At 42.6% G+C, this 21281-nt stretch overlaps 1 protein-coding gene across 1 annotated transcript in view; it reads right to left on the bottom strand.

Moving 5' to 3' along the window:
* The window catches only part of LOC120060992 (disco-interacting protein 2 homolog B-A), a 66355-nt gene extending 46578 nt beyond the window's left edge, over positions 1-19777 (bottom strand). Inside the window, exon 1 of the mRNA XM_039010454.1 lies at positions 19550-19777. Coding sequence (XP_038866382.1) covers positions 19550-19634 — 85 coding nt within the window. The 5' untranslated portion in view covers positions 19635-19777. The remainder of the gene's footprint in view (positions 1-19549) is intronic.
* Between the last annotated feature and the right edge of the window lie 1504 nt (positions 19778-21281).

The raw sequence follows: 21281 nt of genomic DNA, 5'->3' as shown, positions 1-21281 counted from the left end.
TTCTTGAATTACTTTAGATTACTTCAGACTATTTTGAGGAACTGTATACCTGCTACGGTGTCTCAAAATGGACAAACAGTACTATTGCAGTTTGTTCTTGTTTTTCAAGAGAAGGTCTTTTAAGGGAATATGCGAGGACACTCGTTCGGTTAGCTGAGTTCGGCTAGGCGTCAGCCGAACTGAAGCATGCTGACGCCTTAAGGTCTGATCTCTGACAGACAGCTGAAGCACAAGGGTCAGCTTGAGGTCATTGACCCGCCTCCTCTCCCTCGCTTGTCACTGTTCCCAGACCAGTTTATAGAAATACAAAAACACACAGTTTAGCTCAACTAGTTGTTTGGCTTTAATGTTAAAGCCATTCTGTCATTACTGACCCCTTTTTACATTAATCCATAGGGAGGTCAGGATGGATATTATGCCATTTTATCAAGGAATTAGTCTGATGCTCCATTATATAGTCATTCAGCCACTCAACACCCGCGGACAGCTCATCCTTTCAGCTCAACCCCTTAGTTCACTGGTGATTATGTTTCTTCATGTTAAACTTTGACCTTGGTGGGGTTGAGGTCAGCACTGTAAATGCTGTATGTTCTAATATACAGACTAGTGACTGACCCCAGAGAGATTTCTTGCCATGCTAGGGTAGCAGTCTGGCTACCGTATTTCATTCAACTACTAGCCGACACTTCTTCATGTATAACTCAACCAGAGTAAATGCTGTAACTAAAATGGTATTTAATATGTACTTTAGGCCTAAATATAAAATAGGCTACCATTTATAGCTTCCACAGCAGTATTGGTAGATTAGGAATATGGTCATGGTCAGTGATAACTAAGGAGAGAGAGAACTGTAGTAGTTTCTATTCTAAGAGACTTGGATGAGACTGGGATGAGCTAATGGTTGATGCTAGCAGACAGGAGGACTGGGTTGGTGTGGTAATGCGCTGATTAACGCCCATACACCCCCAACTAACACACACACACAACATCAGATTAGACTACAGTCACTGTAAATACGCTAAACTAAGCATTTGAGACTAGGGGGCTTTGGGAATCCTGGCTCAGGGACACTAAGCCCTTACTGAAACGGTTTAATTCATTGTGAAATGGTGTGAGTAAACAACATCTTTAGTAACAATGCATCTTTATCCATTTTAGAGCTTGTGTAACGGAGTTAAGAACGTACCGGAACGCACTCCACAGCAGCTTGGAAAGTCGCCGATGGAGCTATCCAATGAGATATTTTCTGACTCAAACGGTTGGTATGTTGTCAAGGAGGGCGGTTACGTGTGCACGGTTACGTGTGTTTGTGAGCAGTGGTTCGAGTCGGGTATGATGACAGGGGCAGTGGAGGAAGCTTTAATGTTAGCAGCACACTGACATCCATTTCACTTGAAACAGAAAATGTAAAGTGATAAACTCAGCCTCATTCTCATTGTTCTTCTTGAGTTTGTGGCTGAAAGTGGCAACGGATGTCAATCAATTCTAAACTGATCTGTGTCTTCCTGTGTCGAACCCCCTCACCCCACATACACGTGTACCACAGCGGAGCGTGAAGAACACAGCGAAAACACATGCTCATATAACGTACACACAACCTCTTGCTCTCTATAAATGTCTCTCAACATGTCTGTAAATGACCCCTCTGTGTCTCTCAACATGTCTGTAAATGACCCCTCTGTGATCGACAGGTCTAATTACGGTTGAATGGACGGATCGGACTGGTGGCTGGTCACATGCAGCTCAGGGAGGAAGCAACATCTTTATCCCCCACTTCCTCTTTCCACAGGCACACTATCAGTTCCCCTCGGCCTGAACTAGGAACACTACAACATGAGACACTCCCACTGTCTTAACCAGAAAGACTGGTAAGAGAGGAGAGACAATACAACTCCGGCATCCATAAAGGTCCTTGCATCAATAGCGGTCTATGAATTTGAGAATGGTTACATTCTTCCAGCCAGATCACTCTTACCACCAAACCAAGTGGAGGGGCTGCTGTTGGGCTGAAAAACAAACTCAGAATTTAACCTGAGGTCCTGGTAATAGATCAGAAGGCAATAAAAATCTACATTGACTCAGTTCATCATTATAACTAATACCATCTCTCTTCCATTAGCTGAGTGGTGCGTAGAGTACAGTCAGAGGGAGTGGGACATTCCCGCTGAGACCTCTCTATCATCTATTATCTCCATTCCAAAAACACTCCCGTCTCATACCTGCCGTAATCCACAACTCCCTCTATAATCTCAGATTATTTTATGCAAAATCTGACAAGGGGGATAACTAGGGCTGACTACTGTCACTTTATCATAATCATGTCTCTCCGCCCTTGGCCAGTCTGTCCGTGCCTGTAGATTAACTTGTATCACCTCACCTTTAACTGGTTTGTTATAGATTAGCTTCAATATGCTTATAGATCAAGATGGAGCCTTGGCCTATACTGTCGCGAAAACATTTGGATCATTCCCTGGATGGTTGTGGTGGAGTGAATATTTTTCCTATTTGAGGTTGAGCTCAACTAAACATAAAGGATGGAGTGTTGAAATGAGTTGTTCTAATTTAAGTAGCCTTCAGCCCTGGCCTGTATCACAACATTACTGCAGTGAAACATGATACTTCACTTTCACTGGTGGTGTCACACAGAGCTATGTTGAAACACTTGTCAGTCAGGCAGCACTCCCTACATAACGGCCCTTTGTCTTTCTAAAGAGAGAGAGGAGGGTGTTAGAGCTTGAGTTTAGCTTCCCTGTATATTAGCTCAACTAAAACCTCTATTGTTTTTGTGATTAAAACATGGATGTCTCATGGTATGGTGGGGTATGCAAAATTGGTCAATTTATGCACCTCTATCTCCTGATTGTTTTGGCATTAAGGGCAAGGTTTTGTTCAAATCAAAAAGGGGTGCAGTCAGAAACGGACTGAAATCATATGAAACATCCCCTTAGTAAGCAGGTTCAGTAGTCCAGACAGCAGGGCCATGAACCATCATGTAGGCTACTGATGAGTGGGTGGGAACGAGGCAGACAGTACCTACCAGGGAGAGGTTAGCTAAGTCACACTAGGTCGGACTCTACACCACAGGGATCTCACATGACCATGAAGCTAGCCTCGACTCCAGCCGTTCTAGGAATATGGTGGAATGTCTGGATGTGCAAGAATACTGTAGACTAGAGAGCTAGCATCAATGTAGGCTAAGGTCCCAACCGTAATCACCATTATTAACCTAGCCAGTATGCTAACAGTCAGACAACTGTATAGCAGCAACAAAGTAGGTGTGTTTAGGTGCCTTCTAAACCTTCACTGACTGACTCAGCAATTTACAAGAGCTACAAATGTTGAACTCTTTCATTTTGAGGAATGAAGTAACAATAAACTGTGGATTATCCATAAGAAGGCTTATAGGCTAGTCGTGAGAATCTGAGCGAGAACGATGATAGACCGTTTTTGTGTGGAGAAAATGTGTTGGCCTGTATCAGACAGTGTGGGAAAGTGGGACGGGAGGGTAAAGTAAGATGGGAAACTCCTATTCAAATGGAGTTATGGATGTTGGGAAGAAAGGTGCAGGGGGGAATGGAGGATTGGTCTTGAGCTGGAGGATGAGTGGAATTTGCTGAAGTGGGAGCCTGGGAGGCTGCTGTGCTGCACTGCAGGGGTGGAGGATGGAGTGGGTAGTGGAGATTGGAGAAGAGGAGGGATTTCTCCCTGCCTATAGCTTGGCTAAATGTAGCCTGGAGTCTGGCACAGAACAGAGCCGCCGTCTCCTCTCTCCCACGCCCCCACCATAGCTGGGGGTAGTAACTCCCCCTTGGGGTCTACTGTTCATAAACTGCAGCCTAATCTGGAGTGGACTCAGTAAAGATGAAATCTTGGTTCAGAGCCGCTGGCCACGATGACATATTTACAAGCCTTGTTTAATTGGCTCTTATCCAGACGTGGAAGTATGATGATAGTTCACAGCGGTAAATGTATGTCTGAAGCTTTAGCCTACTCTCCCCTACTGAACTCTACTATGTCACACTGACTCACTAAGGTCAACACACTCACACAGTCGAGCTGGCCAAGGAGGAGTGCTGTCTGAAACACTACAGTATGTTGTTGGCCGATATTAAAATATAAACAATGTAAAAGGCAAGAAGAGGTGCAAGATAGATATAGGCCTATATGTATTATTGATAATCACATTCTCAAACCAAGCTTAGTTCACTGCTTGTATTTTTTATTTTATTGTAATTTTTTATTTAACTAGGCAAGTCAGTTAAGAACAAATTCTTATTTACAATTACGACATACCCCGGCCAAACCCTAACCCGTACGATGCTGGGCCAATTGTGCGCTGCCCTATGGGACTCCCAATCACAGCCGGTTGTGATACAGCCTGGAATCGAACCAGGGTCTGTAGTGACGCCTCTAGCACTGAGATGTAGTGCCTTAAACCTCTGCGCCACTCGGGAGGCAGGCTACATATTGGGCTAGGTAGGCTACATCTTGTAATCGTATTAGCTAGTTCCCACACCAATAGAGTAGTATTGTTTTGAACTGGTAGAGGAAGTCTTGATTTAAAGAAAGGATTATTCGGTCTGGATTCAGGCAGGGTTTAAACTATCTGCATTCTTTAGAGCTCGTTGCAGTGGGTCAAGACAGAGGAGGAGCATGCCAGGTCTCTTTGAGGAGGGACAGGGCAGGAGTAGCGAGAGGTGAACAGAGATACCATCCAGACCACCACAGTCATCAGTGTGTCATTGGAGTCTGTGTGGGAGAAGATACAGATGAACACACACAGAGATGAGTTTGTGTAAGAGATACTGCTAGTCCTGCTTCCTTACCTCCCGTTAGTCATCACAGTGACAGACGGATTACCTCATTAGGCCAACCCATTACCCCCTCAGTCGTCAATGACACCATTCACTGACACAGGCTACTGCATAACATAACCCACTACTACAGCAATAGGACGTCACTAGCTGACCATAACATGACATGTTTTAGCTCATATTCAGGAAGTGACTAAGAATGGACTAATTTTCAGTAATGGATTGTAATGGTTATAATAACACACTTCCTCTAAGGCAGGTATTCCCAAACTGGGGTACGCCCAATGCCGTCAGGGATAAGCCAAATAAAAATGTGATTCACGTAAAAATAATCATTGTGAATTACATTTTATTCCCCCCACATTTTCAAACAGTACATTTATATTTTCCAACAGGGCTATACATTTGGGTGAGGTTTTTTACTCGCCTGAGTAGCCGCGTTTCACTGCCAAAAATAAAATTAAACCATCTAGTGTTCAGCGAAATAACAACACAATGTCAAATACAGGTAGCCGAGACAAATAATTAACATCCGATCACATTAACCGTTACTCTCTCACAGGAAACCTTCAGTCATGCACAGACATTTAGAAACGAAACATGCCAATTTGAAAAATAAGCCACAGGAGTTTTTGGAGCGAGAATTAAGATGACTTTCGAGTAGTAAGACATTTATAAGAGCAACAGATACCATTAATAAGAAGGGGCTAGATGCGTCTTATATGTTGAGCTACCGAGTGGCTAGGACAGGCAAGTCCCATACTATTGTGGAGGACTTAATTCTTCCTGCTGCAGAGGATTTGGCTGGGACAATGCTGGGGGAAAAGGCCAAACAAACTATATAGACAATGCCTTCATGAAACAACACTGTTTCACGACGCATCAGTGACATGGCAGGAGATGTTTTGAAACAACTACTGGTTCGCATACAAGCCAGTGAATTATATGAGTTACAGCTGGATGAGTCAACAGACGTGGCGGGCCTGGCACAGCTCCTGGTGTATGTCCGTTACGTTTATGGGGGTGTCAATTAAGGAAGACATCCTCTTCTGCAAACCAGGACAAGAGGAGAGGATATTTTTAAAGTAGTGGACAGCTTTGTGACATCAAATGGACTTTGGTGGTCAAGATGTGTTGGTATCTGTACTGATGGCGCAAAAGCCATGACAGGGAGACATAGTGGAGTGGTAACGCGCGTGCAAACATTTGCTCCTGACACCACTTGAGTACACTGCAGCATCCACTGAGAGGCTCTTGCTGCCAAGGGAATGCCTGACAGCTTGAAATATGTTTTGGACACTACAGTGAAAATGGTTAACTTTGTTAAAGCAAGGCCCCTGAACTCTCGTGTATTTTCTGCATTATGCAATGATATGGGCAGCGACCATGTAACACTTTTACAACATACAGAAGTGCACTGGTTATCAAGAAGCAAAGTACGGTCACATTTTTTTAATAGAGAGACGAGCTTAAAGTTGTCTTTACTGGCCATAATTTTCACTTGTCTGACCGCTTGCATGACGACGAGTTTCTCACACGACTGGCCTATCTGGGTGATGTTTTTTCCTCGCCTGAATGATCTGAATCTAGGATTACAGGGACTCTCCGCAACTATATTCAATGTGCAGGACAATATTGAGGCTATGATTAAGAAGTTGGAGCTCTTATCTGTCTGCATTAACAAGGACAACACACAGGTCTTTCCATCATTGTATGATTTTTTGTGTGCAAATTAACTCAAGTGTGCGGACAATGTCAAATGTGATAGGTGCTTCGCTATGAATGAGCTGGGTGCGCCATTACGCAGGTACTTTCCCGAAACGGACGACACAAACAACTGGACTCGTTATCCTTTCATGCCCTGCCTCCAGTCCACTTACCAATATCTGAACAAGAGAGCCTCAACGAAATTGCAACAAGCGGTTCTGTGAAAATGTTATTTAATCAGAAGCCACTGACAGATTTCTGGATAGGGCTGCGCTCAGAGTTTCTTGCCTTGCCATATCTCGCTATTAAGACACTGATGCCAATTGCAACCACGTACCTATATGAGAGTGGATTCTCGGCCCTCACTAGCATGAAAACTAAATACAGGCACAGACTGTGTTTGGAAAATGATTTAAGACTGAGCCTCTCTCCAATACAACCCAACATTGCAGAGTTATGTGCATCCTTTCAAGCACACCCTTCTCATTAACATGTGGTGAGTTATTCACAATTTTTGATTGACAAATAACGTTTTATATGTAAGATGGCTAAATAAAGAGCAAAATTATTGATTATTATTATATTATTATTTGTGCCCTGGTCCTATAAGAGCTCTTTGTCACTTCCCACGAGCCGGGTTGTAACAAAAACTCACTCATTCTTATGTTTAATAAATGTATCGTATAGTGTGTATGTGGCAAGCTTACAATGATGGCAAAAAAACAACATTTGAGAGTGTGCTGTCCCTGGTGCTAGAGGGGGTACGTAGCTGGAGGTTGACTGTTTGAAGGGGTCCGGAACCACTGCTCTAAGGTATAGTTCAATGTTATTCAGTTGTTGTTACACAGTTGCTATAGGCTACAGTTGGTATAAGCCTATACAATGATAGCATCAAACCAATAAATGTCTAACAGACCTTGATGTAGAGCCTTACAGCCAACTGAACTTTTCCTGACTTTTTAAACCACACCCATTCAGTGTTTTCATACCCTTTGTTCTGGCTTTTCTCTAGAGAGTTGAATTAAGGGGTCCACACACACACACACACACACATTATAAGGATCAGTGGGAGGGTTTCCTGAGGACTGTGAATTCTCACAAACAAAGTAACGGAAAATCAGTCTATAGGGATTTAGACAGACACAACTTTGTTGAAATCAACCACTGGATTCCTGAAAAGTATCCCCAAGGCAGGGACATAGCCTGAACTAGAAAGATATAAACAATTGTTGAAATGACCACCAACAACTAGATTCCCAAAGATTTCCCCCGGGGACATAGGCTACACATACCAGAGACAGTACTGATACTGTACAAAACTATGCCCCCTATCAAATCAGCCCTAAATCCCATGACATATCCATGAAATTGAACAAACCCAGTAACAGACCATATGTCCACAGGGATTTAGAAAGATATCAAGCACCACGGGATTCCTTTACACATACCACACAGTCCAGTACCGTATCAAACTATGTTGCCCACTATCAAAAATCGGCTCTGGCTAAACTCATGAGCTCGTTTTATATTTAGAAAGTGACCAACTGCTTAGAAAATGTTCAGTGCTCTCCACACCCTGTCCAAACAATCCACAGTCTAACGACCACATCCAGAGAGCCTAGCCCACTGTTATAAAGAGAGACCGAGAGACAGGGGGGGACGAGAGAGGGGGGGGGGTGAAGAAAGAGGGAGGGAGAGATGAAGAGAGACTGAAGAGAGAGGACACTGGGAGAATGAGGACAAGATTAGAATGCTAAAATGTTACTGAGAGACTAAATATAGATTTATCCAAAGTCAAACAACTTGTTTGAAGTTGCTTCTCAGTTCATAATCATACACAGACAGACCGACAGAATCTGGTCTTTTTCATCAAATTGACATCATTAATCAAGTTCTTTATTTTTATCATAACACTCCAACTTGATCTCGTGAGTGTAGGTCAAATACCACAGATAATGAGTTGATAAGAGATGAGAGAGAGAGAGAGATGGATAATATGTCCCTGTAGCAATAAGTCAGTCAGTAGGCCAATGTCAGTAGGCCAATGTCAGTAGGCCAATGTCAGTAGGCCAATGTCGGTAAGCCAATATCGGTAGGCCATGTGTGTGTAACAGTGACTCACATATGGCAGTCAAGCCAAGCGGTTAGTTAGACTGACAGTGTGAAAGGGTGTCAACAAACCATTCTGCTTTGGCTGTGCAAGCAGGGCACAGGAGAAGAAGAGAGAAAGAAAGAGAGAAAGAGAGAAAGAGAGAAAGAAAGAAAGAAAGAAAGAAAGAAAGAAAGAAAGAAAGAAAGAAAGAAAGAAAGAAAGAACGGACAAACACAAATATGCCTGCCTTACTGACTCCTACATGGAGCCTCTAAGGGGGCCCTACTTCAGCATAGCTTTTGTGAAGTGGTGTCAAAGAGTGGCTTGTTTTCCTCCTGCTCAGCCATGAAAGTGAATTTGTCTCGCCAGGTTTATTTGGTCCTATATTTAGTGAGAACAGCATTCTCCAACATCACCAACAGTCACATGGTTGCCATGGATAACATGGGGCTGGAGGGGAAGATTCCAGACTCCAAAACAAGAACATTATCGGTTAGCACATTCTGACAACAGGATCGTGTTCATCCGGCACCAATTGGAACAAAACAGACTGGATCAGGGAGGGACTAACTGGAGTTGTCCAATAAGAAGCACTGGTTTTCAGGGTCTGTTGCACGTTTCGTTAATGTGTCATAATGAACACGACCCAGGCAAAGACACCAAGGCTGTAGAGCAGTGTTCCTGTCTCTAGGCCCTTATTCAGGCTTTTATTCTGGCCTAGCACTAAAACACCTGATTCAACTGATCATAGTCTGGATCAGTTCAATGTAAGTTAGTTGTGTAGGCTAAATACTGGGTTGGAATAAAACCCTGCACACCCTGTAGCTCTCAAGGACCAAAGTGAGGAATACTGCTCTAGTCTATGGAGACATTGTCACACTGATCCTCCTATCTCAGAGCTGTAAATCAGAGAAAGTGACAGTTGTATTTTGGTACCAACGCCCATCTTCTTTGCTGCTTCAGTGTGATGATAAGAGTTGTAACTTGTAACGACTGGGTGTGAGAGAGTGACTGGCATGTGGTGGTAGGTGTTAGCACATGTCTATGAGAATCCGGTGGGCCTCTGACAAAGGCTGTCTGACTCCCAGGCAGTTTAGTAAAGCAGCTCTGTGCAACCCATCCTGTGCAACAGAGGTCCTTCAGCAGCACAACACCACCACGTATCCTCGATTTCAGGTTTGTCTGGTGACATGAACTACAAGTGCCTTGGCTTGTTGTTGTGACTTGAGAGTCATCTTGGAAACCCAGAACTAAAATCTTTCGGAATTGCATCAGATGCTCGATTAAGTTCTGTGGGCAGACGTGTCGGAAAAGATACTAGAACGAGGAGCTGATGCAGGACGGTAGCTCCACCCCGCTCTCTCTGATGGGCCAAATGTTGCCTCCCCTTCCGAAAGATGCGATCACCTGCGAAATCGTGATTTGTCCAAATGACCAGTGCTGAAAAATAAGGGTACCAGAGAAGAAAAAAAAGTGTCCTTGTTAGTCGTCACATCCAATTTATGTTACGTGTGTCTGTCCTTGAGAAATGAACTTGAGAGTGAATCACCCAACTTCTCAAGGCCCCTTATAACCACCCGTCATAGCTCTATGAATCATAGCTTTAATGTGAAAGAGGTGCATCCCACTCACAGTAACACATAAACAGCCCTACGGTGACTGGAGCACTGAACAGGTTCTCTTGCTCTGCTATCCTGTGACTGACAGCGTCGCCCTGAAGGGGAGGACGCTGATCTTAATTGCATTGAGTAATGCCCCTAATGCTAACTTCATGCATGGTTTAACAGTGAGAATATATATAGATCATGTCCAGGGCTCTAAATTATCATTTTTCATTGGTAGCACTGGTGCTCCTAACATTCAAAAGTTAGGAGCACCATGTGAAATTTAGGAGCACCAGAAAATAAGACCTATTAAATTGATTGAGATACAGCCTATATTGGACCTGAATGAATTCAAAGCACATGTTGTGCCCTATAAACAAATATGTAACACTGTAAACACATGAGTTTATTATAAAAGCTAAAATGTTGATACAAAATACCTGTCATTGAATTTACACGTCATTTGTGGAATATCAGGTTTGGACATTGTGTAAAAGCACTATATTCCTATTGAGATGCATTACATTGCAAATTGTACACCGTCTCTTTAAAAAAAAACATTAGATTTATGATGATCATTGATCTATCTCCCTTTTACTTTCTTCATGTGCCCCCAAATGTTTGCATATTACTGGTCAAGTTAACAGGTTGTTAGCGAGCTAGCCAATGAGGGAACATAACTGAACAGTGTAAACAAATGGTTAACGACTGAGATGCGAGTAGTTTTAGAACTGCCCACAACATGGTTTATGAATGTAAAATGTGGTCCCGGCCTTCTGCTATGGTGTCGGTAATATGGGTCAGAACTTTTGCCTTGGTTGGGCTAGAAGCAAGCCGTTTTCGCTGTAAGTAATGGTGCAACCACTTCTTTCTTTAGGGCACTCGGAAACAACGGTAAAAAACTTATCATGAATACAATTATTATATGGGAGAATTTTTGTTCATAGTCGCAGTGCTCCCAAAATAAAACCCCTGGTTGCACAGCAAATTATTTAGTTGCATTTGCGACCAAATTGGTCACACTTTAGAGCCCTGACCACTATCTCCTGTCTGAGGCAGCATCTGGAGCAGGCCTAATATTCTGTACATTTTCACCCTCAACTCAAAAGACAACATGCCAGTGTACAATAGCGACGGTGCATAAAGATGACGGCCCCCATGCACTTACCACAAATTCCTATGTTCGCCTGTGTTGTACATTGTTCTCGTTATTCTTTGTTTGTATGGTCATTAGCGCAGTATACATAATCCCAATTTTAGCTTGAAGACGCCGGCAATTACAGAACCAGGTAGATTTTGCTGATTTGCTGGAACACTGAACCATATTGCGCGGCGTCGTTTAAAAAAACCTCACTGGATGGTGCTAAAACAACGACGTCATATTTGAATTCAGCTAATCTTCATATGCGCGTTATAATACAAGTTAGTGACGATATTAGGATGCGAGCACTGTTCTACAGGGTCGTAAAAAAACATTTCTTATGGGATTCATTCAGGTAATACTCAACCCTCTACCTTCCTACCCTCTCTCCTCCTACCCTCTGTCCTTTCATACCAACTGAACACGACACAGGTCGTTGCCACATACGCCTCAACTCTTAACTGTGGAGTAGGATGACACACACACACACACACCTACCTCCTGGGACAGAGGCCGAGTGGTGACAGCCTTGTCTCCTGGTGTTTAATGAGAGCATGTGAATTATTCATTCAGCCCTGAAGGAGTGAAGGGAACACAGCCCTTGGTCCATCCTAAAGGAGAACCATGGGATGGTAGACATTAACTATTCACAGCCCACAAGCTGTTTGGACTAAATCGTTATATAGCCTAGCCTAACAAATAATGAGTTAAGGAGATGCTGCCCTGCGCTCTATTCTCCATTAGACTTGGCACAAAACAGAAGTCACAGATGCAGCCTGAATACAACAACTGGCTGTCAATTTGATATAGGCTAGCCCATTTCAATATGGTATGAATTGGAAGAGAAAGCTTTACTATATTGCCTATGTACTCACAACAAGTGCTTGGTCCAAAAAGCTTGACTGTGAAAGTAGACTGACAGCAAGTGCTTGTTCCAAACAAACATCTGGTACAAGAGTCAAGGCTCAGTGTATCATGGCCAGTGGAGTCTAAAGCCCCGAGAGAGAGGAGAGGGATGATTGGCTGAGACTCAAGCTAGACGTACTTGCGTGGCTCAGCTTTAAAGCCCATGTTCCCGCTCCTGGCCAGACTCAAACTCTCCCTTCTCCACCATACGCGCAACACAACACAAAGGCTCATCAGCTGTTCTAAAACAAGCGGAAGGAAGTGTCTGTCAGTCACAAGCTTGTCATCTCTCTCAACTGAATCCCTCTAGGCCCTGGCAGGCGTGCACACGGAACAGCATGCTGCTTTACTGTAGGCTCAATCCCATCCACGTCGTCCACAGTTCAGTTCAGACAACTTAGTATTTCTTAGGAAAACAGCAGCTACTCTTCCCGGGGTCCACGTAAAACATGACATTAATAGGTAAGCACAGCACAAGGGCCGAACTACATACATTTAAAATGAGAAATGCACGCTTTCATACATTTATGCATTGGCATTCCATGCATTGTGTACTCATAACGGCAACACTGTAGTCATTCATTTTCCCATATATTGCGATCCTTTGCTCTACTGCTACAATTGCTTTGTCTAAGCAGGTCCTGATATCTTAATCTAACAGCACCGGTTGTTCTGTAAACAGCAGTGAGAATCTCAGAAGGGCAGGAACCATCTGTGTCTTTGGTTCAATATCATGTGGCTCAGATGCAAGTGCAACACAAAAAAACGCAATAATATTGAGGGGGAGGCGGGGGCGGGTTCACCGAAGTCGTTAACTGCTGCTCAGTTCCCCTGGCATGAACAGAGGTACATATCATATGGAGTTGCACCTCATTTTCACCCCTACCATGTTCCCCTGGTGTGAATGCGGCAACAACGAGTAGGAAGGGGAAGTTAAAGGCCCTATGCAGTCAAACGGGATTTTCCTGTGTTTTATATATATTTCCACACTACGAGGTTGGAATAATACTGTGAAGTGGTGAAAATGATTTCTGGTCAAACAGATGGAAAAGATGGTGTTAGAAAACACCTACCAGAAAAAGGTCAGAAAAGGGTATTAGCCTTCAGAAAGTATTCACACCCCTTCATCTTTTCCACATTTTGTTGTGTTACAAAGTGGGATTCAAATTGATTTAATCTACACAAAATACTCTGTAATCTCAGAGTGGAAGAAAAATTTTAACAAATAAAAATAAATATATATCTTGATTAGATCAGTGCTAGAGGCGTAACTACAGACACCCTGGTTTGATTCCAGGCTGTATCACAACCGGCCGTGATTGGGACTCCCATAGGGCGGCGCACAATTGGCCCAGCATCGTCCGGGTGTGGCCATCATTCTAAATAAGAACTTGTTATTAACTGACTAAACTAGATAAATAAAGGTTAAATAAATAAATAATAATATAAGGATTCAACCCCCTGAGTCAATACATGTTAGAATCACCTTTGGCAGCGATTAAAGCTGCCAAAGCTTTAGTCTTTCTCGGCAAGTCTCTAAGAGCTTTCCACACCTGGATTGTGCAACATTTGCGCATTATTCTTTTTTAAATTCTTCAAGCTCTGTCAAATTGGTTGTTGATCATTGCTAAACAACCATTTTCAGGGCTTCTCATAGATTTTCAAGCAAATTTAAGTCACGACTAACTCGGCCAATCAGGAACATTCACTGTCTTCTTACTAAGCAACTCCAGTGTAAATTTGGCCTTGTGTTTTAGGTTATTGTCCTCCTGAAAGTTGAATTTAACTCCCAGTGTCTGGTGGAAAGCAGACAACCAGGTTTTCCTCTAGGATTTTGCCTGTGCTTAGCTCCATTCCGTTTCTTTTTTAATTCTGAAACACTCCCCAGTCCTTAATGATTACAAGCATACCCATAACATGAGGCAGCCACCACTATGCTTGACAATATGGAGAGTGATACTCATTAATGTGTTGCATTTTCCCCAAACATAACACTTTGTATTCAGGACAAAAAGGTAATTGCTTTGCCACATTTTTGCAGTATTACTTTAGTACCTTGTCGCAAACAGGATGCATGTTTTTGAATATTTTTATTCTGTGCAGGCTTCCTTCTTTTCATTCTGTTGTTGGTCCATCAGTTTTCTCCTATCACAGCCATTCAACTCTGTAATTGTTTTAATGTCACCATTGGCCTCATGGTGAAATCTCTGAGCTGTTTCCTTCCTCTCCGGCAACTGAGTTAGGAAGGACGCCTGTATCTTTGTAGTGAATGGGAGTATTGATACACCATCCAAAGTGTAATGAATAACTTCACCATGCTCAAAGGTATATTCAATGTCTGCTTTTTTATTTATACCCATCTACTAATAGGTGCCCTTCTTTGCGAGGCATTGGAAAACCTCCCTGGTCTTTGTGGTCGAATCTGTGTTTGAAATTCACTGCTCGACTGAAGGACCTTACAGATAATTGTATAAGTGAGGGTAGTGTAACGACTTTCGTTGGTGGAAGGAGAGGACCAAAATGCAGCGTGGTACGTATCCATAATATATTTTAATGAGAATGAATACAAAATACAAAAAGAACAAGAGAATAAAAATGAAAAACGAAACAGTCCCGAATGGTGCAAACACTGAAATGGAAAACAACTACCCACAACCCATAGTGGGAAAACAGGCTACCTAAGTATGATTCTCAATCAGAGACAACGATCAACACCTGCCTCTGATTGAGAACCATACTAGGCCAAACACATAGAAATATAACGTATAGAACAAAACATAGAAAAACAACATAGAATGCCCACCCCAACTCACGCCCTGACCAAACTAAAATAAAGACATAAAAAAGGAACTAAGGTTAAACGTGACAGGTAGTCATTAAAAAATAATGTTAAACACTCCCGAGTGGGGTTCCCAAGTGGTGCAGCGGTCTAAGGCGGGTCTAAGTTTTTTTATAACTGAAATAAGTTTTATTCACGAGTTATTAAGTGATTAAAACGGGAAATTCCACTATCAAATCAATTGGCTATAATGGGAAATCATAGTAGTCACACAACAGTTGGGTTGACAATTTTGGACAGCACAGTAGAGTATAGTACAGTACAGAAAAGTACACAGTAGAACACACTAGAGTTGAGTACACTATACTCTACTCTGCTGTCCAAACTTGTGAAACATAGACGTCTATGATTGGTTCAGATTTAGTCCGGTCAGGACAAACCTAATTTGGTCGTGTTTGGGAGCAGAGGTCATTAAAATAATAGCCAGTGTGAAGCATATCCAAATATGCAAGGTGGATGCTGCATATTTTGTGTACCTATTTAGGATACATCACCATGAAGAGAATGACATTCATTTCCATAATTATGCATTTCTGTGTAGTACAGATCAGGGACCCACAATGTAAATCCACTTCACTTACTGTAGTTCAATCACCAAAATACATTTTCAAGGTCAAGGTGCCATGTCATAGATGACACCCCATTGTCTCTGCAGACATCTTTGAATATCAAATCAGAGCACAGAGTTATTGGAAAAAGTGGACACACCCACAACCAGCAAATTACTAAAAGTTGTCCTTCTGCATAGAGTTGTCTGGTGTGTTAAACTTTGTAATCAATGGTTTTTGTTTGGCATACATTTTAAGGGAACATTCTGAGTCTCAGCACAATTCCGTTACTGTGGAATTTCCCTTTTTAGACCAATAAGAATGAGATCCAAACCTCTCTGCCAATAACAGCTAGTTCAGTTTTTCCCTCCCCACTCAGAACACTCCCAGAGAGTCCATCAAAATCCTTGCTTGAGAAATTGCTCTTTGCTAAGAAGCTATTTTTGTTTCTTTTTGACCACTTTAATTGAAAACAATTGTTACCCAGAAATTATTTGACATTGAGATAAAAATGGCTGCATTGGACCTTGAAGGATCTGCCTTATTCTTGTTCTCCATCATCTCCTATCTACAGTGCTGTCACTAATGGGTGCAGTTGGTGGATGATAGCATCAGATATCACTGGAGTTCAAATAGGATTAAAATTCTTTCAAATACTTTAAGCTTTGGGCAAGGTTTGTATGCACTTTTGGGACTATTCTGTTGGTTACCTTGCGCCAGGGCGAGCTCAAATCGAACACAGCTCAAAGCTTTTGAAAGAAAAGCAAATAGGCCTACTTACTTGAACCTATAGGTCTGCTGGCTGCCACTAATGGCTGGATAACAGTGTAGCACAGCACTGTGCTGCTGCGGATACCCTTATTTCTCAGACTGGGCCTTTTTAGATGCTGTTCCTCTGCTGTGCTGCCTGACCCACTGGATAAATGACTCAGATAGGGCACAAATGGCTGGCTGGCCTAGATAGGAAGCAACTGGCAATAATCTGGACTCCCAATCACACACTGGCCACAGTAGCAGGCAAAGTCAGTAAGTACGTAGGACAGGAGCTCATCATACTGTATACACGCCGATGCACACACCCACACACAGGCACTCATGCCACATTATGTTCCAGAAAACAATCAAGAGAGGAAAACATTTTTAAAACGGTTTCCTATCGAACAATATGAAAGCAGCAACCGGCAAAAAACAAATTCAAATATCAAAAACACCCCGAATAATCTATCATTCATAAGTAAACTCAGTGAACCCTTGCTGACGAAAGCAAATACCTCTGAAAGCAGAAAATAGCCAAATGCTTCTGTAAACTTTAAGGACGGAAATTTCTCTATCAATGAGGAGAAACAGCAGTTAGTTACCGAGGACAGGTGAGTCACGTCTAGTCACTCCTGGCTGAACGCTAACAAAACAACACGGGGGGCTTTGAACACACAGTACACTACAGTACATCATCCTCCGAACTATGTCCGACCCCTCCCCTCCCTTTGTATAAGAGCAGCTCATTTCTACTGCAGCACGCAAAATTGCATCCCAAATGGCACCCTATTCCCTATACAGTGCACTACCCAGGTCAAAAGTAGTGCACTATAAAGGGAATAGGGTGTCAATTGGGACACAGATTATAGAGTTTAGTTGAATGGCCTACTAAATGCCACCATGGCCGTGACCAGCTGAATGAGGCGCATTGTGTCCTCACTGGTCACTGGGGGCTTTGCTCACACACACACACACACACACACACACACACACACACACACACACACACACACACACACACACACACACACACACACACACACACACACACACACACACACACACACACACACACACACATACACACACACACAGAGAGAACTGGATTGTTATTTAAGAGGCCACTTGGCTTGCCTCTGTTCTCATCTAAGCAACCCAACAACAGGCATTTCCGCTCTGACTCGATTCTGTGGTGGTGTTTGTTATGAGCAGGGCAGGCAGGGGACAAAATATGGTTGCGTATGTCACTCTTTTTCAGACGCTTGTCCCTTGAAGCACACTCCAGCATAGATTAGCTACTGTCACAGGAGTGGTGTGTGTCACACAGGCTAGCCTACTGAATCTGGGCTAGGGTGGTTATTCAAGGGGCTGCATCTAAAAAGAGTCTGGATGGAATGATTCATGTGAAACATGCTAATGACATCTAGTCTTTACTTTCCACTTTATTACCATGTTATCACTCCTTTATTACATGATCTGAAGGGCTATCTTTCCTAATGATCAATCACAATCCATAAATCAGTTGGTTAGGTGATGGAGCGAGCAAGCTTCTCCAGCTGAATGCATTCAGCCCAGGGATGTTTTCAGTGACGCGTAACGGTCGGATTGAACGTTGCAGACACGCTTCCAACCCTCTACCTGACCGACATTCATATCTGTTGTACTACTCAATGGCTTATATTTACATGTAAACATTCTGAAACGTTGCACCCTCCTGAACAGACCCCAGGGGCACGTTGAGCAGGGCACAACATTGTGTAACGTGCAGATAGAATGTTACGTAGAACAAACTTGTTTCTCTGACGTGTAGAATAAGGTATCATGCCAACTATATTCATGACATTTCTATTGGTAACGTTCCACAACACCTGACTTCTGAACGTTTCCCTGGAGTCAGGGAGGAGGAGACCAGGGCTGCGTTCAGTTCGGTTCAACGTTTCCTATGTCGCGTGGCAGTTTGTACTGAATGACACATTACCCTAAAACGGTGCGAGCCATTCTTCCTCCCATTTGGTGCGTGCGGTGTGGCCTGATCAATATGGGTGTGACCATTAGAAGTTGCAGCACACCACCATAATCAGGCCCTTCTTCAATCAACTGGTCGTTTAGTACAGTACCGATTCCGTTGAATTAAATGTTTAACACCATTCTGTCATACCCCGGGGTTGCAGCTGTTTGAGATGGGAGGGAGGGGGATGGGCATGTGCCACATGTGTGCACACACACACACACACACATCCCCACCCCGACAAACACACAGCTCAAGTTAATATTGAGTGTGCCTCAGCAAACAATGAAGCCTAAATGTCATTGGTGTCCAAAGGTTACCCTATCTGGTCAAGCCATGCAGAGGACCGTATGATGTCACATCCTGTCATATGCTATGAGGTTGTCATACCAACATAATATAGCCTAGACTGGCTACAGGTGCATTTATGATATGTGATGAGTATCAGTACTCATGTTTCATTTCAATGGCTGTTGTAGTTAGTCATCTTCAATTCTTCCAGTCACAAACCCACACATTGAGTCGCAGGTTGTGCAATGCAGAATTAACCAACTGAAAACCCAACATTACACTACTAAATCCACTGACTTACTGGTTATTGACGCCAACCCTGAACTGATGGTCAAGAAGATCCATGATTGCTAAAGACAAAGGCTTTGGCTAAAACCAAGCTGTCATAGCCAGATGATTCTGACAAGTTTGGCTTTGACATTAAATCACAACCGAAATAGTATTAGTATTTATCTGCATAGTTATTTACAGATGAATCAATGGCTTTACATATAAAATAGCTATGAAATGATTGAACCTAGATTGAACCTAGACAAGTGCGAGACAGTCACAGACTAGAGAGCCCATGACCACAGGGGTTGAGCCATTCTCTTTCTGCTGTCTGTCAATGCAATGCTAGCAGAAAAGGGTTGCTAGCTGGCCAGACATTGGCAGAACACGATTGTGTATGGCTATAATACACTCAAATGTTGCAATTTGCCTTGTATACTCAAAGAGATACATAATACATAGCGCTAATTTGATAGCTGCAACTGGTGTCTATCTATCTAACGTAACTACATGGGGTGAATTTGAATTCACTACTCTAGCTTGCTAGCCTCATCCCCTCGTCACCCTCCTTACCTTCCGATAGCTCCAATTCCAACTCTGCCAAATGGTCTCGAAGCTCTTTCGGTATACCAGAGAAATCCACGCCACGGTCTGCCATGACTTAAAACGAAGTGTGGTTTAAGTAAAACGAAGTGTGCTTTAAGTAAAACGAAATCTATTCTGGGTTAAAATACCAGCATCAAGACACAAAACATGAATTTGAATAGAAGAGACAATCCATTCTCCGCCATAATGAGGAGAGCTCACCAATGGCAATGAGCAGTCACGTGATCTCTCACATACTGGCGGACAGGCTGCACCCAAAACAGGATATATAGATCGAGTCATACAGCTTGTGCTCCCTCTTGTGGTGCTCTAGAGATAGTACAACTGTGTACAATGGATTACTATATGCTAATTTGATAGTGAGTCCTAAATTAGCATTAAAGTAGAATTGTAAATGTACAGTTTAATTTAACTTCATTTGTATGACACCAGATGACCTGACATGTGGCATACCATGTCAAATAATTATCTGTGTGAATCATAGACTGTATAAGATTTACAAATCAAATCAAACTATATTTGTCACATGCTCCAAATACAAGTGTAGACCTTACCGTGAAATGCTTACTTACAAGTCCTTAACAAACAGTGCAGTTCAAGAAGAGTTAAGAAAATATTTACCAAATAAACTAAAAGTAAAAAATAATAAAAAGTAACACAATAACATAACAATAACGGGGCTATATACAGGGGGTACCGGTACTGAGTCAGTCTGCGGGGGTACAGGTTAGTTGAGGTAATTTGTACATGTAGATAGGTGAAGTGACTATGCATAGATAAACAGCGAGTACGGGGGGGTTCAATGTAAATAGTCCGGTGGCCATTTGATTAGTTGTTCAGCAGTCTTATGGCTTGGTTGGTAGAAGCCTTTTGGTCCTAGACTTGGCGCTCTGGTACCGCTTGCCATACGGTAGCAAAGAAAACAGTCTATGTCTTGGGTGACTGGAGTCTCTGACAATTTTATGGGCTTTCCTCTGAAACCACCTATTATATACACTACCATTCAAAAGTTCGGGGTCACTTAGAAATGTTCTTGTTTTTGAAAGAAAAGCACATTTTTTGTCCATTAAAATAACATCAAATTGATCAGAAATACAGTGTAGACATTGTTAATGTTGTAAATGACTCTTGTAGCTGGAAACGGCAGATTTTTTATGGAAAATCTACATAAGCGTACAGAGGCCCATTATCAGCAACCATCACTCCTGTGTTCCAATGGCACGTTGTGTTAGCTAATCCAAGTTTATTATTTTAAAAGGCCAATTGATCATTAGAACACCCTTTTACAATTATGTTAGCACAGTTGAACACTGTGGTCCTGATTAAAGAAGCAATAAAACTGTCCTTCTTTAGACTAGTTGAGTATCTGGAGCATCAGCATTTGTGGGTTCGAGTACAGGCTCAAAATGGCCAGAAACAAAGAGCTTTCTTCTGAAACTCATCAGTATATTCTTGTTCTGAGAAATGAAGGGTATTCCATGCGAGAAATTGCCAAGAAACTGAAGATCTCATACAACGCTGTGTACTACTCCCTTCACAGAACAGCGCAAACTGGCTCTAACCAGAATAGAAAGAACATTTTAAGGTGGCCACGTTGTTGATTTACAGAGCCGGCAAAAATGTACTACATTGAGGTTAATTTGGGAGGGCCAGAGTCAGGTGGCGGTGAAGGCTGAATGGCACAATGACGGACCACGCA

Source organism: Salvelinus namaycush, chromosome 16, assembly GCF_016432855.1.
Source record: "Salvelinus namaycush isolate Seneca chromosome 16, SaNama_1.0, whole genome shotgun sequence".
NCBI classification, from domain to species: Eukaryota; Metazoa; Chordata; class Actinopteri; order Salmoniformes; family Salmonidae; genus Salvelinus; species Salvelinus namaycush.
This window is presented reverse-complemented; position numbering and strand designations above follow the sequence as displayed.